This window comes from Vigna umbellata, chromosome 3 (assembly GCF_029865625.1).
Source record: "Vigna umbellata cultivar VRB3 chromosome 3, Vumbellata_1.0, whole genome shotgun sequence".
Taxonomy (NCBI): Eukaryota; Viridiplantae; Streptophyta; class Magnoliopsida; order Fabales; family Fabaceae; genus Vigna; species Vigna umbellata.
Window position 1 is genome coordinate 22,720,475 of NC_142167.1, and position 21,038 is coordinate 22,741,512.

Genomic DNA, 21,038 nt, shown 5'->3' on the forward strand with positions numbered 1-21,038 from the left:
TGACTTGCTTGTTACTATCAATGTCATAATAATTAGTCTAGATAAATACAAGATACGCTATTATACTACATATTAGTGAAAGTAAACTAATTATTATTAAATAAACCTTGAGTCTTTATTATATGAAGTTGTTAATTATACATGTCATTAAACAAGTACCCACATTATATGCTTTGCATGAACTAAGATGTATACAAATTCGGTTTAATTTATAACAATCTTAATTCTAACATTTAAAAAGATGTTATGCTAACAACTCTTACACAAGACTAAATCCATAAAAGATAGTATTATATAAGAGAATGTTGGGTACAAACAAAGTCTCACATCGGATAAAATACGAAATACACATGGGTACTTGGAGTATTTTGGAGTGGTATCAAAAACAAATCTGTGAAGACTTAGTTTAAAACGGACAATATCTTACTAATAGAAAGATCTATAAATATGCGTGTATATTGATCCTACATAACATGGGAAGTTAAACGAACCCTAACCTTTGTTTGAGGGGAGAATGTTGAGTACAAAAGTATCACATCGGATAAGATACACACAGAGAAGTCTATCACACCATAAAAATGGTATTAAGAAAATGAGAATATAAATTATTCATGCATGCATGAAAAGAAAGCGATTTACACCGCCTGACACAAGAAAAAATTGACAAAGTTTGATACAGCAAAGTCAAAAACCGCGTCTAAATAATATATATATATATATATATATATATATATATATATATATATATATATATATATATATATATATATATATATATATATATATATATATAGTTGAAAAGTAAAAAGAAAGACCAGAATTTTGTGGCTTATAAAAAAGAAGGTACCGAAGCAAAGATTAGGAAATAGCAGAAAGCAAGGAAGCTTGATGGGTTCTAAGAAGAGTATCTGTGTGGTTCTTTTTCTTTGTTTGATTTTCAGTTATTCTACGAAAAGAATATCAGCAGCAAATAAGCTTGGTCTTTCTGCTGCTGCTTCTGAACAGAATGCAGGTAAGTGGTGATGAACCTCTCCATCTTTTCTTAACCTTTTCTTGATTTGAATACACACACGTATGAAGAAATAAAATGTTATATGTTGTTGTAGGATCAGATGAGATGAGTGAGAGTAGGAAACTCCTTGGAAAGGGTCAAAAACAGCGTCCAAAATGTAAGGTCAAACAGGGGCAAGAAGAAGGTCACTACAAGGATAAACCAATTTGCCACAATTATCTCTGATCTCTCATGCGTTTCATGCATTTTCTCTTTTCTGTAATTTCATGTAAGCTTTTGTCTATTTAATTCATGCTTTTTTTTACCAATGATTTATTTGTGAGAGATTATAAATGGGATCTCAATCTAATTCACACTTTAGATTGATATAAATTTTGATGGATGTTCTTTCCACGGTTCAATTAGGAGGAGATTAAATAAATATGAGAATTCATATAAAAAATTTATACCACTTCTAACTCAAAATCAATTTAATGTTGTTATTGAACTTAACCTTATATTTAGATTATTTTCAATCTCTTTCACAAGAGTAAATCTCTTATATGGTATATTTACCCTCTTAAATGTATGATAAATTTTACTTGTATACTTGATATTGTGTTTTGTTATTATTATTGTCACAACAATCAATCACTAAAACGAAACAAAATCTTTAATACTCCTTTCTTTCGAATAAAAATTCATTAAGAAAAATTAAATAAATGTAATCTAATCCATTCTTTCAACATTTTCAACCAAAACTTTAAAATAATAAATTTATAATTTTTTTCTTATAAAATATTTAACTCTTATTTTTATCTAACTCGAACTTACAATTATATCTTCAATCATCTTTGTTTTAATATTAATACATTCTCTTCGAATGAAAATATGTATACGATGTAATAACATTTCTCACAACACTTAAAAACAATTCATGAGATTCAATAAATGTAAAAGACTTGTTAATTCTTGTGTCAACATATAATTTGTTTAACTTAGATAATATTTCAAATTTTGTAATATATTTCTATATAATTTTTAACTACCTTTTTCAATTGTGTTTTGGATGTAAGTAAATAACAACTTTGAACAAATAAAAATGTGTGAAATTTTTTGTCTATTAGCTATTCAAAAGTTATACATCTTTCAATTAAGTTGCTTTTTATTAATTTATTTAGACGATATAGTTGTTATCTTAAGTCTTATTTTGTTCTCCCATAAAAAAAATATGAGATTTTGTGATTTATATATAAAACAAAATTAATGTAAAACGACAATTTTATTATTTAATGTTATTTTATATTAGTCAAAATAGATGATAAAATAAGATAAATTTGAATTTTTTCACCCAACAAAAAATTAAATGTCAAAAACTAAATTAAAAGATATAAATATTCCGAATAGTTAAGATATCAAGTTAAAACTTAATTGAACCTAATATTTTTAGCATGGCTCCAAAACTTTCACTTGAGAGAAAATGTTTACTTTCCATTATTTTTTAATTTTAAAACAAATAATCAAATGGTAAAAATATTAATTTTTAAATCAGTATTAGAAGTTTTAGTATTTTGTTTTATTTCTTCCAATTTTCATTCTCTTAAGTGAACGAGAAAGTTTCCCATTTCTATTACTCATATTCTGAATGAATCACGATCTAGTGAGCTGGTGCTAAACTTTAACACATAAGTAGTATTAAGATTCCTTTTAAGTACACTCTAAAATTAATTAAAATATAATAAGTAATATTATTATTTATTAGATTATCTTGTAAGACAATAGTACCTAACAAAAAATATTTATTTTAAGAATTTGGAAAATGTAAGAAGAAAATATATATATATATATATATATATATATATATATATATATATATATATATATGTATGTATTAGAAAGATTGTAACTAAAAAAAAATTGTTAAATATTTCTTTTCTAATATTTATATATTGCATAAGACTTAACATGTACACTTATACAAAAAAGAAATACAGTGAAGTTCATAATGATTGAAAGCAAAGATGATACGAGAAAACAAAAAAAAAATTTAATAAATTAAATAATATTATTATATTTAAATTTCTAAATAAAGAGAATTATATATATATATATATATATATATATATATATATATATATATATATATATATATATATGGATGTATATATGTGTGTATTGATATTGCAGTAGGCTCATTATTTGTTTTGGTCCAGTCTACCGGCCCATTAGAAAATCAAGAATTCCGGCCGTTGAAAGTTGAAACTAGGGTTTAGAACGAGTGTGTGTTCAAAATCCTCTCTTTAGTAGAATATTTCTGTCTTTCTTTTTTCAAGAATTTTTTTAGAAAAATATTATTAAGTATTTTTTGTCCACAAATGATAAATGGGATTTGAAAAATTAAAGAATTTAATATCAGAAGTTAAAATTTCTCTACTCTTATTTTCTTTCCATAATAAATCTTGTGGTTTAAAAAAAAATATTATTTTAGTAAAAACTTGAGTATCCAAAAACAAATATAAATATAAAGAGTGAATAACCCAATTAAGATTAAGAATACTTCATGTTAGAAAATTCAAGTATCTTATATTTCAGAGTATATTTTCTATTTATAAATAAAGTGGTTGTAAATTATATATTTTTTAATTAAAACATATAATAGTTTAGTTATAAAATATAAATATAATAATAAAGTATAAATTTATTTATTTTTTACTAAAATATATGTTATATTACTGTTAATTAAATCAAAATATCTTATAAGACTTAAGTTAAATTCCTTCATGATCTTATAGGCTTTGGATTAGTCTTTAAACGTTTTATTGATATTTAAGTATTGAATCAAATCTCATACGACTAGGACTGTACAATTACTATTACATAAAAATTTAATATTTCTAGCTAAATTAATTAATTATCTTACGTGTGTGTCTAGGTATTATTTAAGGAAAAATGATAAACTAATAAAATGACGCAATTAGTTTAAAACATTAAAAGTCATGGGATATGGTCCCTCAAATATTCAAAAATATTCTTTAAATTAGTCTCTCAATATTAATAAATATATTGCTTATTAAATTGATGGATGTGATACTTTAGAAATTAAATTAATGAGTTATTAGAATTTAATAAGCAATAATCAATCTCTTGTACCACTCAATGATGTTTGCGTATAGCTTATTAATCAATGAATAGAAATTGTAATTAGGGCGAAATACGACTTTTTCAAAGTGGGTTTAATATTGTTTCCCTTTTCACTGAAGTTTGAAATGGTTGGATACTTTTAATAAATTTTCAGTCTTTATCATATGAAATTATGTTACGTTATTAAATCTAGTACATCTTCAAATAAATTAACATATCTATTATACATTATTTTAATTAACAACATTGTGGTTGTCATTTATGACATCCATTGACTTCACAAATTATTACAAACTTTTCAACCATCACATATATTCCTACATATTCACTATTTACGTAATATATAATTCAGACTTTTTATTTTGAGAAAAAAATCTAGACTAATATGATCTTGAAGAATGCAATAATTTCTTGATTATCTAGCTTCTTCGGAAGTATTAACAATTATTATTGTTTCTATTGTTTATTCACATAAGAAAATTAGGATATTATAGGATTAACAAAATCAAGTTAAAAACGATTTTGAATAAAAAAAAGTTTGTTCAAATTAAATTAAACTAAAAATTTGTTTTAAAAAATTATGAATTTTTATGGTTTAAATACTTTTTTAGTTTTTATTTTAATTGATTTTGTTTAATGTGAGATTTATTTATTTTATTGTTTAATGTAGTTTTTATTTTAATAAATTATGTTAAATTTAGTATTTTCAATGATGCTGCCTAAATTGATAGTGAAAGATTAATAGTGTGGGTCATGTATTAGTTTTTGATTTTTTGAATTTTTTTCTTAATTTATAAGAAAGTTGTTGACATGTCAAATTAACATTATTATGCAAGTCATTATGTCTAGTAAATGGGACGTATTAATTTTATTAATTTAATTTAATTTTAAATTTTGTTAATTTTATTTCATTCAGACATAAGTATTTAAGCCAATTATTATATCGATATCAATATGAGTGTAAAAGTTTAACCAACCTCGACAATAAATGACACAGTAAACGAAAACTTTGATTAAGTCTAAAAGTATTTTGATATTACATTAAAATAGTAAAATTTAAGTTTACATGTTACTTAATGAATAGAGTAAAAAAAGATTAAATTGATTATTCATTAATTAACGTATGATTATGATGATAATCTCACAACTCCAATCGAAAAGCTTGAACAGCTGTCCTTGATTATATGCTGAAATTGAGAACGAATATCATTGCGAGGAGGCAAAGAGTCAAAGATTACAGAAACTAACAGTGTTCTGAAACAAATCAAGAACAAAAGTACAAAGATCGATATCATGATGATGAATATATCCAAACACGATTTACAGTATCAAGCAAATATCAATAAGAAATTTACTAAGGGATTTATCTTGTCACATATATGCCCTAACACACTATCCAATGCACGTGGCACGAATCATCAAAAACATCATATGACGGTGTACACCGACACAAGTACATTTATTTCGTACACTATCAAACATAATTTCCTTCTAATAATAACTATTATATACTTTATTCTAATTTTTCTCTTCAATCAAACTCAATTTTACTTACTTAGATTTTAGATTTCCAATCTTCATATATGATTACGAGATTCTGTTCTCTGTTGGAATTAACCAAAAGAATAATATATTTAGGGTTTGAAATTTTGCAGGGCACAGCTCAGAGCTGTGGGTCATGTAGCCCTCCACAGAGATTTTGCCACCAAAGGAAGGTGATGATGCCATTAATAAAGATAGATTTTTGGAGAAAAATTAGGTCAACGGAGATGTTGACTTGGATGATAAATGATTAGTATAAGGGTTGACTATGGATATATTAAAGAAAATGTTGAAAGAAAAGTTGTAGTGAGGAAGAACAAAATCTTTGGTCTCACATGACATGATTTTAACAACTATTGTGACGGTGTTCTTAGTATTCTTAATCTTTGTTTTCCACGTACCACGGAACACTTAACCTCAAAATATATCATTCAATCTACCTTTTATCTCTTTCTCTAACGCCTTCTTTTTGTGGTTAAAATGTTAAATTATCCAAATGGTTAATATGAATTTCATGTGTGTTGTTGTGATGTGATCATAAAAATAGCTTCCACTGGTTGATTAATTATAGTTTTGCATGCAAATGTATGATTTGAGTTTACCTGTATTTCTTTTTATTATTTTTCTTTTGGGTTTATTTGTTTAAGTTAATGTTTTGATTTTGTCCATGTAAAACATTTTTTTAGTGTCTCTAAAGTTAAAAGCATTTTTGTAGTATTTTGTAACACTCTAACTAATGAAAAACCACATTATATATAATGCATAGATTTTAATGAAAATAAAAAATAATGATTTTTTATTTTAAAGGGATTAAAACAAATAAAAAATTACGAATACAAAAATTAAAGCTTTAAAGGGTTTTGACAACAAATAAATAATTTACGAAAACCAAAATTAAAATCCATTCATTTTAATGGGCGGAAACATATTTAATTCGATAATTAATTTTCAAAAGGCTATCACACATTGACCTATAGGAAAATTTGAATTTTTTATATAAAGTGTTATATTAAAACTTTGCTGACTTGTATAAAAAGACACATAATCCTAAGCCTAATTTGAAAATTTCAATTTTGTAAGTTATCTTCATTAAAATATACAGTATAACATATGTTCATATTTTTTCTGTTGCCAAACATATAGCTAGCTTTGTAGTCTTTAAATAATTGTATCAACTTATTCAGTTGACACATTAAATAGTTATTACATACTTAAAAAATAATAATCTCCACCTATAACTTTCTTGAAATACTTCTAAATTTTTCAGTGTTATCGTTATAGATCACTTTAAGTAATTATTATTATAGATAATTAAGAAAAAAACACAAGATTTTAAATGTGTTTAGCTATGAATAAATTGTGATAATGATACATATATATACGACGACCATTCTTATTTAAATTTCACAATAGTATATTCACTGAATTAATAATCAAAGAAAAATTAAGAAAAATGATTTTTTCATACACTTAAATATTTTACATTTATTTGACATTATTCTTACTTACTTTTTACTTTTTTTTAAAAAAAAAATATAAAAATTTACACTTATACCATTTTACTCTTTTACTGTGTGTGAAATGAATGTAAAAATGTGTCATAGTACCATTACTCAAATATTAATTGTGCCAATCCAAGGATAGTAGAGTTTTAACTTGAAAAAAATGATACTTTGGCACACATGATTTTTTTACATTAATTTGATAATACCCTTCCTTACTATTTTTTTTTTTAAATTACAAAAAATTATATTTTTAAGATCATTTTATCCTGTTAGGTATGTAAAATGAATGTCAATGTATGCTACCCTTACTGATTGACTTGATATATAATGTGGCTAAGGGTATATGAGAAAGTGTCTTTGAAGAGAAGGAAGACCAATGTTAACTGAAAGAAACAATTTCATTAAAGCATGTTCGAGATAGTGCTAAGCAACAGAAACATATATAAATCTCAATGCAGTTTTATATTTTCTCAGCAAAGTCAACTCTACCAGAGATTATGTATAAAACGAAGTTTGAAAGCGACGGATGAAAGAAAAAACGTCTCTGTCATGAAAAAAGCTGTGTGAGTGAATTAAAAATATGGTATGGTTTGACAATTTTGTATGTCAAAAGATAGTTTATTTCTTCAACATATTGGTTGGCCACAAAAGGCACCATTGAAGAAAGTTGAGTTTCATGCACCCACAGCCCCACAGGGTAGAACATCGCATTTAATGGTTTTAATTATTATCAAAATTATGCATTGCAGAGAAGACTTTGGGTATTTTGATGATAATCAAATTGTTGAAGTGCCAACTCAGTGACCGACCCTCAGAGTTCAGAGTATGCACGTTATTATCTTTTGCATTATAAAAATATGAATATGGTATCAGGTTCCTATGAGAGATTAAGCTACTATAACTTCCTTTTGGAGGGTGGATTGGGTCATTAATAAAATCCCAAGAGACAGGGAAGATCACTCATGCTTTGATTTGCATTCTCAATAATTCATTTTAACTCTGAGACATCTGCTATCTCTTCAACAAATAATATATATTTGTGTATTATATCATTAACTTAGATGTTCCTAAAGCCTTCAAACATAAACTATAAACTAAGTAGTTAGAATGGCTTGACCCTTAGAATCTATATATATAGCCAAAGTTTGAGACATTAGCATTGTGGCAAAAGTTAGAAAAACACAAACACAGAAAAAGACAGACACAATGAGGAGCAATCATGTGCGTTTGAACTGTGGCATTACAATGCCTCTTATAGGATTAGGCACTTATTCCTTCCCAAATGATAGGAACACAACAGAACTTGCCGTCCATTATGCCCTTGAGGTACTAACCATATACTTTTTATATTTACATATGTGTGTGTGTATATATATAATATATGTATGTATATACTCACACATATACGTACAAATATGTATATATATATTTATTGTGCTTTGTTGAACCCCTTTGGCCTTTGCCTTGGGATTTTCTCTTTTTTTCAGTTCTGTCTCCTATTTGACTAAATCTGTTGCTTGCTGTTAGACAAAGGGAGAAAAACTTGATGGTTTTTGTATTCTTCTTTTACCCTATTACTGATACAATAGACGTGTATATTTGTACATGTGCAGATGGGTTATAGGCATTTTGACACAGCAAAGATATATGGTTCTGAGCCAGCAGTGGGCAAGGCCTTGAATGAGGCAATCTGCGAGGGAGTAGTGGAGAGAGAAGACATTTTCTTAACGTCAAAACTGTGGGGGAGTGATCACCATGATCCTGTTTCTGCATTGAAACAAACTCTAGAGTAAGCAAATAGAATCTTTGAAGATGTGAAATTGCATGCCTCTGGCTTTACAGGGGAAATTTTCAGATACAGCAGTATCTCAAGCTTTGCCTTTTCATTATTTTTCTAAAGCATATAACCAAAAACGCATGTGGTGTATCATCATTACCAAAATCAAAATCTCAGGGGATAACAAAAACAATGGAGTAGGGTTGTGGCAAAGAATAAATGAATACTGAATCTTGTCATGTCCTACAATATAGGAAACAACTACGTGACAGAATCTTTTTAAATATCAGAGGCAATTACTTAATTTTGAAGCATGGGAGCAAATCTGTGTTGGAAATCTAATGTTGATTTTGTTGTTTTTGTTTAATTGATGCAAAACAGGAATCTGGGTATGGAGTATCTAGACATGTACCTAGTGCACTGGCCAGTGAAATTGAAGCCATGGGTTAACTACCCTGTACCCAATGAAGATGACTTTGAAAAGTTGGAGCTTGAGAACACATGGGCAGGGATGGAGAAATGCCTTGAAATGGGGTTGTGCAGGTGCATTGGGGTTAGTAATTTCTCTAGCAACAAGATTGAGTCCTTATTGGATTATGCTTCTACAACTCCAGCTGTAAATCAGGTGAGTTAGCAAAGTAAAATGCTTGAGGGGCATTTTTCTAGTATTTATCATTGTCAAGACACAGTACAATAATTGAAGTATTCCAATATATTGGAACATAACATAGGTGGAAATGCATCCAATGTGGAGGCAAGAAAGGCTTAGAAAGACCTGTGGGGACCACAAGATCCATGTGAGTGCTTATTCACCACTTGGTGGACCAGGGAATGCATGGGGATCAACGGCTGTGGTTAATCACCCTATCATCACATCAATTGCTCTCAAACACAGAGCAACTCCAGCACAGGTGAAACTCAACCATCATATGTGAATTTTATATAGTTAGTGGAATCAAAAGTTGTATATGGTTAACATGTCTATTTTTGGCTTTCATTTTTGAAGGTTGCATTGAACTGGGGACTATCAAAGGGCTCAAGTGTGATTGTGAAAAGCTTCAATCAAGAAAGAATGAAGGAAAATATGGGATCGTTTGATCTGAGATTGGATGATGAAGATATGTTGGAGATTGAGAAATTAGAGGAAATGAAGATTATGAGGGGGGAGTTTCACGTTAATGAAACCACGAGTCCCTACAAAACCATTGAAGAACTTTGGGATGGTGAAATTTGAAGACAAAGACAAGGTTATGATCATTTAATCCACAGGGGAAGAACAGAATTGAAGAAAATTTTGTTTCAACTGAAACGTTTAATGTCTTCATTTCATAATCCTAGTGCTGATGGCTTAGAATGATCATAACAAAAGGAAAAAAGAAAGCACGTTTTTTTTACAACTAAACTTGCTTTTGCAATGAAATTTACTGTAACTATATTTCGCTTTCTTTTGCCGCAATTGTCATTTTTAAAATTTTAAAGTTTGACTCCAAGCCTAAGTATCGATTATTAAGTTCGTGCATGAGACACCAAAATATGAACTACATAACTGAAAAAGGAAAACTAAATAACCCGAAGAATTTGGATCCTCGTGTGTTTAGCAAAATAGTATGATTTAGGCAAAATAATTTTCAGAGGACTAGTATCTGTTGCTTTTTATCAAGGACTAAAAACAGAAAAGGAGAAAAAAGTGAGTAACTAAACAACTTAGGTATTCATCCCAAAGAGAAGCATCCACTATTATTATCGATCGATGTCGAAGTTGTAGACAATCAACAATGACAACTAATGAAAACATGTCTAACCCACATTCAAATATATATATATATATATATATATATATATATATATATATATATATATATATATATATATAAAGTATTCAGATTGTCATATTCAAAATTAAAATAAATATTATAGTGGTTGAATTGAAACAATCAACAAATAGATCTCCTAGTCTATCTGTGAATCAGCATATAATTACTAGCTCCAAGTTAGTTCAAATTTGTCAAATAAAGCAAAATTAGTTCTGACAAAAGCGTGGCCAGAATTTGGCTTGACTCGCAAGCTGAAAAGGAAAAAAAATATAATGACTCGGCAAGACAAAGCGGAAAAATTGCTACTTTATGGATTTAAATTGACAGTTTAAAATCTAAAATCACTAGTTAGTAAAGGCAAACGTAAAGAAAATTCTGGGTAGATTCAAGCTTCCTTCCCAGTTATCCTGCAAGTGAACAAAAGGTAAGAGTTAGTCTCAGGCCATTGTTCTTGAGAAGAATTGGGGTATTGATAAAAGCAAGGATCGATCTATGTAACTAGCATACAAAACAATTTTTCTTTTATATGAATTAACAATAAATCAGACTTCATAAAATGGAAATGATTTAAAGGGAGCAACAAATGCCAAATTCTACATGCATACTAACATAATGATTGGTAATTTTACCTGAAACAATATATTCCCAGGGCATTGGTAATTTCATGGATGACTGATGTGGCAAAATGCAAGTAAAGTGCCACTGTGTTCATAGAAACAGAATAATCCTTGAGTAAAACAAAATAGAGTCATAGGGCTAGTATAAAGAAATTATGTATTTACTCAACCTCAAATGTTAGCCTAAACAAAATTTAACTCAAGTACAGCACAGCAATGCCGATGTATCAATTTTTCATGATCGTAATACTTTGTTAATACTTAATAGTAATTCTTAGTAAGATGAGCTTCTTTATGTTACAAGAAAAACAATACAAGCCATAAATAATCATAAATAAACATTTGATACAAAAAGCATAATAGTCAAACAATAGTGTATGCTACATCTTTGTGGTGTCAACTCTTTCTGATAATTTCAAAATGTATTTTTGCATTGTATCTGAGGATTTTGGTGAAATTATTTTTTTAGAAATAATTTTTATCGTTAATATTGTAGAAAATAAATAAAATATGTTCAAAGACAACCAAAGTAGTTAGGTTATGATAAAGTCTACTTAGCCAATTTATGGTGGTCTTCTATGTTCAGGTTATTGAGCCTTTGTGTTTCCTTGAGGAGACGATGTTTATCCTTTTTTCTACTGTACCTGTTTCTTTCTCTTTTTAAAGAATATTTTTCTTTAGAAAGTAATTATTGAACACTCACATGCTAATATATACCTAGAAAGAGAAACAGAGAGAAGTGAAGAGACAGATAGATGACATGAAAAAAGAGAGAAATAACGAGTTTCTTGTGAGTTGTATAGGCACAACTACTTAGATGTCAATATATGACTACTAATTAACAGTCCTAACGCCTAATAAAAATGACAATTGTCAATATATAACTACCCATTAACTTTCCCAACTACTAAGAAAAATGAGAACGCAGTTGTACCTGAAAATGCACAGTAACCAAGAAGAACTAGTCTCTCATCTAATAAAGGAACCCTTCAAAGATATACATATAAATGAGTTTTAGAATAAGAAGCAAACGAACATGAAAAGCATCAACTAACGAAATTTAGAATGAAAAATCAGTTCATACCCGTCATTCAGCCTTGATGCAAGAACATTAGCAATGGCTAATGGGAGATACACGAGGGACTGAACAAAAAAAATAATGCTTATACCAATTATCTTAGTGCAATAAAAACAATAACAATCAATCACTGAAAAGGAATCATCTAAGTGTTTTCTGCCATGTTTTTTGTCTTTAAACAACAATAATATTTATCTTTAAACAACAATATTAATGTTGTTATACCACTAAATACATGCTCGATAATCTAAAAAATTATTATATGAAAATTCAATCCAGAAATTTTCCTCCAAAAAATGCGTGAGTTAAAAACTTTTATCGTATGAAGGATCCTTATTCGAATTTTATTCTTAAATGCTTCAAAGAAAATATCACTGACATGTTTGATGTTGAAGTTTTCCGGTTTTCAACGGATTGGGTTTTCTACAGCCGTTGAGCTTCAGCTTAATTGGTTAAGTTAATAGATCAAGATTAATGACTGAGTAACAAATTTGAAACTTGAAAAATAAAGATTTTCATTGAATAAGAGGGCATTGTTATGAATTGATATTTGACGTGTAGAAACTAAAATTACTCTAATGCCACAAGTAAAATATCATTCCAATTATTAGAAAAGGTTTTGGAGGCAAGCAATGACTGTTTCCCTTCCTTTAAGACCCTCAAGATGATCATCAAAAAATCCCACTAATTTGAACATTATACACATTTACATACTACTATTGAAGAGTGTATGTGAAAAAAAAAAAACTCCGAACATATCCCTAGCCATCACGCATACTAAACATTCTATCATTAAAGCAAACACCATTAACACGCATATGTTACCCCCAGGGATACCTCCATGTTAATTTATTACAACTCTTGTTTTCAAGTCAAGATTGAAATACCAAGGTTTTTCTTCGAAGAGAAAAATTATATACTGAATACTGAAAAAGAGTACAGAGGGGTTGCTGCAAAGGTGTTTTGCGTCCACAAAGGAGGCATATATAGGCTAATGTTAATCATTCAATGATACAACTTCCCAATAATCCAGACTCTATTGGAACAATAATGCTCTTAACCTAAAGGATATCAAGAATCTTAAGAGATTGAGACTCGTACTATCTGAGTTTTATAGCTATAGTAAAAAATATATGAAAGTGAAGTTTACTGAAAGAGTTGGCAACTTTTGAACCGTATCATCATCGTGTTTTCATAGTTTTATAATGAGGATAACAATAAAGTCAAGCATCTTAATAAAGTAATTCAGTATGGAACGTTTACGCAAAAACATACCATGCACATGCCAGTTTTTAGACCCTTAGGTTCGTCACATAAATGAGCCAAAATCATCCTCCCCTGTAAAATTAAGCTTCCTTCATAAAGACCAACAATACATGGAGTTGTATATAAAAGGAAGCTAGCAGCAATATATATATATATATAAAAGGTTCTAAAACAGACTGCAAGAAGATGAACTTGCGCTTATTACTAAGAATATATTTTTTTCAAATTCATGATTTGTGTTGCAAATAGGGTTTGGGATAAAATATCCTAATATCTCTTAGTAATTAGTAAGCGTATCGCTAGAATCTACACATTCATTTCAGGACATTTTATTTCCTTTTTTAAGAGAATGTGATTTTTATTAGAAAACATATCCCTAGAATCTACACATTCATTTCAGCACATTTTATTTCCTTTTTTAAGAGAACGTGATTGTTATAGGAGCTAAGAATGTCATTATTATGATTGTAACTAATAAAATATTTCTTTTATCATTCCGTTATTCAGGTTTGTATCAAAGTTCCTGGCCATGAGGGCTCTACTTCCACCATTGCCACCACCCGCCACCGCCACCCTTGAAAACTGGTGAGACAGAAAGTGTTTGTTTTTCTCAACAGTTGAGGTGATATTTACTCCTGTGGGCCATAATGATCTTCCAAATGTGGTGGGTTCCTATTGGTTTGATGGATGAAATTATTTGTAGTGGAGTCACTACATTCTGAGGATTCTAAAAGGAGGGTAAGGATTAGATCACCTCCATGGCGGAGAATCATGGTCAAATGAACCTAATTTTGTGGTTTGCGATAATGAAAATTCACTAGTGGATAAGAGAAAATTATATGTTTTATAGCTCCGCTAAGAAGTTTATGATGACCTAAATAAGACCTGTTCTTTGAAAAATGATTTTGTTGCTGGCTATGACATTGAAAGTAGGGTGCTCAATAACAAACCGAGTTCTCTCTCTATATTGTAACATATATCGGAATGTATTATAATGATATTTCAAATGTGGTGGGTCCCTACTGGGTAGACGGTCAAAATTATTTGCAGTGGAGTCAAGTATATTTGGAAGAGTATATTATAATGACCTTCCAGACAGGGCATAAAAAAACCTGAATGCCGCTATAAAAATTGAAAAGAAAACAAGAAAAGGCAACGACTTTTCAAATTTAAACACAATTGCCATACCACAAGGTATCCAAAAGTAAGTCCTGTCCCAATAACAACTAAATGTGGATATCTACCCATGATGTCCGATGGTGACAAATAATCCCTGCACCAAAAATCACCCAAGTGCTTATAAGAAGTAAAGAATAATGGAAATAATGTGCATATCGTTTAAACAAACTGAGTAAAAATTTTACGCATCTTGAGTTGAGTTTATACCACATAAGAACTCCTCCCACAAGTACAATAAATGGGTAAAGCTGCTCAAGAACAAATACATTAATAAAGCATCCAGATTTATAAGAATATCATAATATGTAAAAAATATATTACCATTGCCAGTGCAAGTGGCATGCTTCCATTCCTTGCCTTCACAACCTTATAAACATTGGTAACACTGCATGTAACAATAAAATAATGTTGACTACCAAATAAGCTAAGTAAAACAGCCTACAGAAATACAAGGATCATTCTGTACTTAACCTAATATCACATGCGCAGATATCTGTAGGCTAACTATTATCAGATTCTGGATGATTTAAGGTATTGAATTCTGCATACTCTAAAATAACACCAAATGAACATAACAGGAAAGAAGAATGTCATAATACTACACGTCTTGAGATTATAGGGTTTAAGGAAGTAAAAAACGAATAGACTCTAAATAATAGTATAATAGATTAATATTGTGACACAAAGCACTTCGCCCTATTTCTATAAATGGTATTTAAGTTGCTTTAAAGCCTCATCTCTGCTCAGAAGATCTTGTGCAACCACTTCCATTAATGTTTGAACATACTTGTGCAACAATATAGGAAGTTATTTTCTATATTCAAACAACCTTGATCTCAGTTTCACTCAATCATCAATGCCGAAAATAACTAGTAACAAAATAACAACCAAATGGTATATAGTTCAACATAAATGAAAATGTGATATAAGAGTTGGAAACATTGAACAAATTTTGAGCCAAGGAGAAGGGGGTATTGCACATGCTAAAGATTTTTGAACATTAATAATTTTAGCTATACATACTTGCATGTAACCGTCGGTGTAACACCAAAAGCTATCATTAAAAACAAAACAGCTTTGAATGTTGGAATTCCTGAAATGCAGAAAAGAAAAATAAAAATCAAGTTACTTATCCAAAACAACGATTATAAATACACCAACAATCTTTATTACAATGAACTATACAGGACAAGCAAATGGAACCCACTTTATGTTATTTGAACCAAACAACCTTAACTTCATTTTTGTTAGACAAGTATGCAAAAATGAATAGATATGATTGTGTTTGGCTAGCTTCTTGTGTCATTTTCACTTTACATGCTTGTATTAATAAAGAAAGTCCACTTTAAGTTCAATTTGTTTCTTGTTTCTAAGAATTTGTAGAGGAGATGGGGAAACAAGATTTTGTTTTCACCATTTCCTTAGCAATTCCCTGAAAGTAGAAAACAAAGTGAAAACAAGTAACTAATTTTTTCGTAGTAATAAAAACATATCAACTGAATAAGAAAACTAAAAAACAGTGATGCACCCAATGTAATTGATTTGTGATACACGGATATCTGATAAGAAGAGCTAAACTGCTCTAAAATACATAAAATCTATAGTTAAAAAACTGAAAGGTAACATGAATATTTCCACCCTTTCCATAGGTAAGAAGAGAAGAAGAGTGAATTTATATGACCTAAATATGCCATCAACTAAATTATGACACTACAAGTGTCATCATCTCACTTTAAGAAATTAAAACTATAAACTAAATATTATTTTTAATAGTCTACGACCATCCTATAAAATCTTTGAACCATTTTATTTTTCTTCTTTGAAGTGTCCCTAGACTCATTATAGATGCATATTCAATATGATGATACATTTATTTTGAAAATAATAAGATACAATATGCAACATAAATATTTAAAAATGTATAGGAATTCTTCAATCATAATAAATATGTAATTGCAATTGTGTGGATCCAAAGTAAAATCACAGTACTTAATCTGAACAAAAAATTATAAATTCATCGTGCGAGCATTCGTGTTTCATAGATTGCATACTTCATTGATAAGTATCCAAGAGTAGAGGACATAGATATGGATAAGTGTCGAATACATATACATGATGCAAAGTAAAGTATCAGTGCATCATATCTGTCAATATATTCACCATATGATCTTAGTTCATAAATATAACTACTCAAGAAAAAGAAAGATGCCCACAAGAGTTAATGAGAAATGAAGACTTCAACTAAAAGGCTGAAACTAAATGTGGCAAATTTAAAGAGTCCAGTTAGGCGAATGCAAATGATTTATGCACTCAGGAAAATATGTTCTTTACGGCTATTTACCCAAATCCGAGCTCATATAACACAAGCAAGCATCTGAGCTGACAAAGACATCTTGCCATATGGTAAAGATGAACATGCAGAATTAAAAGTTTGATTGAAAATGAGGCCACATTGCAGTAAATCTAAAATTGTTTCATGTAAAAGTCAATCAAATGTACAAACAGTTTTGTCCAAATTCCAAAAATTACATTTTATGTTATGTATGAAACCTGGAAAAAGGTATAACAACTACCACAAATAGCAATATAGACTATATAATGAAGGACGTCTTACCCTCGAGATAAGGAAGCCAACTTAAAAATGGCAAAGAATTTCCAAATGGCTGAGCCCACCACTCAGCACCTATATAATAAAATAATAAATAATAATAAAAACAACAGCAAACACAAGATTCTTATCAAATTTAGTAGTTGTGTGTATAAACATAACAAAAGTCCATACCCACGATAGCAGTGAAAAAGTGACAGATGTATATTATCATCAGACCCTCTGTAGGCCCATTTATAACAGGCAGTATAAGTGTGTTGGTGAAATAGCTGCATCCAAAACAACATTTAGAAGAAATCAATATTCCTAGGCGTCTAATAGCATATTTAAATATGGTATTAAAATATAGAGTTAAATATATTTTTAGTTCCAGCGAAATTGAATTTTGTCCCTGTCTAAAACTTCGTAGCACTTTCAACCTCATACTTTACTAATCAGTGGATAAAGTCTTCGTCAACCAACAATGTTAAATATTTGGAGATGTGGTAAACAGCATTGCACAATGGATTAAACTTGTAGTTCCACGTGGCTGTTTTAGTGTTGACATAGTGCCCCCTCATAGCTTAGAGATAGTAGACCTAGAGATGGGGATTAGGATGGAAGGCAGTGGATAAGTGATGAGGCTGGTGGGGGTTACAGTGGCAGGCTTGGAGTTGATGAGCTTGGTGATGGTGGACCCAGAGGTGGTGGTTATGGAGGCACCCAAAATGCTAACGCATGTCAACACTAAAACAGCCACATGGACCTACAACTTTAATCCACTGTGCAACATCATTTACCACGTCAATAAATGTTCAACATCCTTGGCTGACAGAGACTTCATCCATTCATTAATAAAGTATGGAAATGAAAGTTATATAAAGTTCAGGATAAGAACGAAATTCAATTTTGCATGAAATTTCAAGGACTAAAAACATAATAAACCTTAAAATATATAATCACACCAAAATTCTATATTTGTGATTTTACACAAGGGAAGATGCCAGCTTAAAAATAAGAAACATTTTATTACAATACAAGAATACAAACAGGACATTGCAAAATTTAGCAATAACATATCATCCATATATTAATTGAACATGATAACTTACTGCTCCCAGGTTGCACCATAAAATGTAATTGCAGATATTAACCACCACCAGAAAGTACCTCTTCCACACATGGCTGTGCTCCCAAAAGCCAATGATTCAAACTGAAAACAAGTTATCATATATGACAGCCTTTAATCTCTTCCAATCACTTAGAAATAATAGCCAAAGTTAAAAGAGGCATACCGTACAAGCAAGTGCATCACACCCTGCAAATAAAGTTGAAAATTTCTTCATTAATAACAAAAAGGTAAGCATAATAAAAAACAATCAAGTAAAAAACACGAGCAAGAAAATCACCATGATCAAAGAGCTCCCCCAATGGGCTTGAGGAATTTGTTCGTCTAGCTTGCTTCCCATCAACAGCATCAAATGTCTAGAGCAGCCAGATACACAAACATATAAGAAAACAATAAAATAAGTATCAAATAATGGAAACTTGGTCATGTAGTAAAAATCTTCCACAGATAAACCATATGAATATTGCTTAGCTGTCGTGACATAAACTGATCATGGAACAACTACACATAGTAAGATATATATAATAAGAAAGGCAATGTGGAAAACATTAAAAACAAAGAGTTCCAATGTTGATTGCCTTTTTGGGAAATTTAACTGCAATATGAAACAGAAAGTCAGATGTAAACATCCAAGGATAAATTTTTTAAATAATATCACAATCATAATATAAGAGGCTTCACTTCAGCCATTAGAGCACTAGGTTCATACATCATTTAGACTCGTGCAAACAACACCAATATAATCAAGATTCAAGAAACTAGCTGAGGACAAATATTATGCACATCAAATGAGATCACAATTCAAGGCAACTGATTACCACATAAGTAAAATTTATCTCGCTTGGTTGCCATCAAGGCAGCAAAACAGGGCTACCCAAAATAAAGATTGAAACCAAAGTCAAAGAGAGTGAGAACTTGGCAAGTACTGCACCACAAGTATTTTATCCTACCTGGTATAAAAACAGAAGTAGTCCATGGGCAAAATGAACCCATCTTGGAGGAGCTGAGTCCAAATGTGGAGAGTATATCTGAAAAATAAATAAATAAATTTATATACAATGTATCTAGGAATTCACTGTTTCAATACAACCGCTATATCAAAATTGCCTACCTTGACCATGTAAAGAACAGTTCCACAAAAGAAAGTATCAATAATGCATAAAAGTAACCAACAATCTTAAATATGCTTAATATGACTTTAATTTTGGAAGTAGGAAGAACAATGGACTCAAGTTCCACTTACATAACCAAGCAATGCAGACACTAATAAGAACATGAATCCCATAAGAGTTATCTGCAATCAAGAAATTTATAGATTTATTAGCACCAATTTAAATGCTTAAGAGAACCAACAGGTGACGCTACAATAAGAAAGGAGGCAAAGGTGTACCATGTTTGGGCTGCGAAGATTTGAAGAATGCCAATATATCATGATAAATAACACAAAAAGGTATGAGTCAGAATATTCAAAAGTCAAAAGCTAAAATTAAAAAAATTAAAATAGCTACCTTTTTGCCAAAGAGTAAATGATATTCTTATCAATAACAGTGCATACGTACTATAGCCAGAAATTTCAAACATATATTTCAATCAGGAGGTGAACTGACTATGATATTATCCAGCTACAGTAACCCTAAAAAACTATTATTATAATAAATATTTATAAGAAAAGTTCCATTACTTTAATAAAAACACTCAATCTGCTCAAATGAAGTTCATAATCTGATTTATCCTTCTTGAATTAAAGAGATGTTTATATATAAACAGATAAACAAGTCAACATAAAACAATAACTTTGTTTCATTCAAATGATAAGAGTACTCACGGCATCCATAGGGGGAAAAAATTAACAAAGCGTGTCCAAAAGGGTTGCAGTACATATTTGGCCACGTAGGAATGATCTACTCCGCTATACTTATATTTGTGCAAAGCTGCGACACCGTGAGACCCAATATAACCCATTTTCTCTCCAATATAAGCTTCAAGGATATACTAAGCCTTAGCACAACCTGCTAAACTTTGAAAAAGAACAATTAGACCAAATAAATATAGGAATCTGCAAGATGCCCATTTGAAAATTGACAAAAGATTGAATTTGAAGATACAAAAATCAACTTGAACAAATTTGAAAGGAAATCCCAAATGCAAAATGATTAACTGACAAGAAAAAGCCAGATTAATAAAAGTATTTTACACTGAAATAATAGATGTTCTAAGAGATGTCTAAATGAAAAACAAAATTTATCTAAGTAGGTCAAAGAAACAAACCCGTTAAATAAAATTATGAAAATGGAAAAATACGAAAAATACATATAAAATTCCATCAAAGAAGAAAAATAAAAGCTAAAAATTAAACAGTACTTAGCAGCCGTATTTGAAACAAAGCGCTTAAACTATAATAAGTAATCATGT

At 29.7% G+C, this 21,038-nt stretch overlaps 2 protein-coding genes and 1 long non-coding RNA gene across 3 annotated transcripts; 2 read left to right on the forward strand and 1 right to left on the reverse strand.

Moving 5' to 3' along the window:
* The first annotated feature begins 839 nt into the window (after positions 1 to 839).
* Positions 840 to 1,301, forward strand: LOC148201967 (uncharacterized). The gene is made up of 2 exons (XR_015784821.1): positions 840 to 1,012; positions 1,107 to 1,301. It is a non-coding gene; the product is annotated as an uncharacterized LOC148201967 (long non-coding RNA).
* A 7,047-nt stretch (positions 1,302 to 8,348) lies between these two features.
* Positions 8,349 to 10,331, forward strand: LOC124847939 (NAD(P)-linked oxidoreductase superfamily protein). The gene is made up of 5 exons (XM_088111115.1): positions 8,349 to 8,505; positions 8,793 to 8,968; positions 9,338 to 9,581; positions 9,688 to 9,867; positions 9,963 to 10,331. Exons 1-5 carry the CDS (start codon positions 8,386 to 8,388, stop codon positions 10,188 to 10,190), a joined length of 948 nt encoding a protein of 315 aa, XP_087967241.1. The 5' UTR covers positions 8,349 to 8,385; the 3' UTR covers positions 10,191 to 10,331.
* Positions 10,332 to 10,848: 517 nt separating this feature from the next.
* LOC124847935 (choline/ethanolaminephosphotransferase 1-like) lies at positions 10,849 to 20,404 on the reverse strand. The gene is made up of 17 exons (XM_088109383.1): positions 20,017 to 20,404; positions 19,870 to 19,920; positions 19,577 to 19,654; positions 18,907 to 18,982; positions 18,793 to 18,815; positions 18,610 to 18,710; positions 17,693 to 17,787; positions 17,525 to 17,593; positions 15,934 to 16,003; positions 15,232 to 15,295; positions 15,118 to 15,158; positions 14,920 to 15,004; positions 13,741 to 13,803; positions 12,472 to 12,530; positions 12,322 to 12,374; positions 11,400 to 11,472; positions 10,849 to 11,177 (listed from the first exon to the last, which is right to left on the reverse strand). Exons 1-17 carry the CDS (start codon positions 20,056 to 20,058, stop codon positions 11,156 to 11,158), a joined length of 1,065 nt encoding a protein of 354 aa, XP_087965509.1. The 5' UTR covers positions 20,059 to 20,404; the 3' UTR covers positions 10,849 to 11,155.
* Between the last annotated feature and the right edge of the window lie 634 nt (positions 20,405 to 21,038).

Bases quoted from the DNA above. Each gene is read 5' to 3' on its own strand.
- LOC124847939 (XM_088111115.1), top strand. From the start codon at position 8,386: ATGAGGAGCAATCATGTGCGTTTGAACTGTGGCATTACAATGCCTCTT. The intron at 8,506-8,792 runs GTACTAACCATA...GTACATGTGCAG, and splicing joins CCGTCCATTATGCCCTTGAG to ATGGGTTATAGGCATTTTGA. The intron at 9,582-9,687 runs GTGAGTTAGCAA...AACATAACATAG, and splicing joins CAACTCCAGCTGTAAATCAG to GTGGAAATGCATCCAATGTG.
- LOC124847935 (XM_088109383.1), bottom strand. From the start codon at position 20,058: ATGATATATTGGCATTCTTCAAATCTTCGCAGCCCAAACATG. The intron at 19,655-19,869 runs GTAAGTGGAACT...TTTATTTTTCAG, and splicing joins TGTCTGCATTGCTTGGTTAT to ATATACTCTCCACATTTGGA. The intron at 11,178-11,399 runs GTAAAATTACCA...GTTCACTTGCAG, and splicing joins CTGGGAATATATTGTTTCAG to GATAACTGGGAAGGAAGCTT.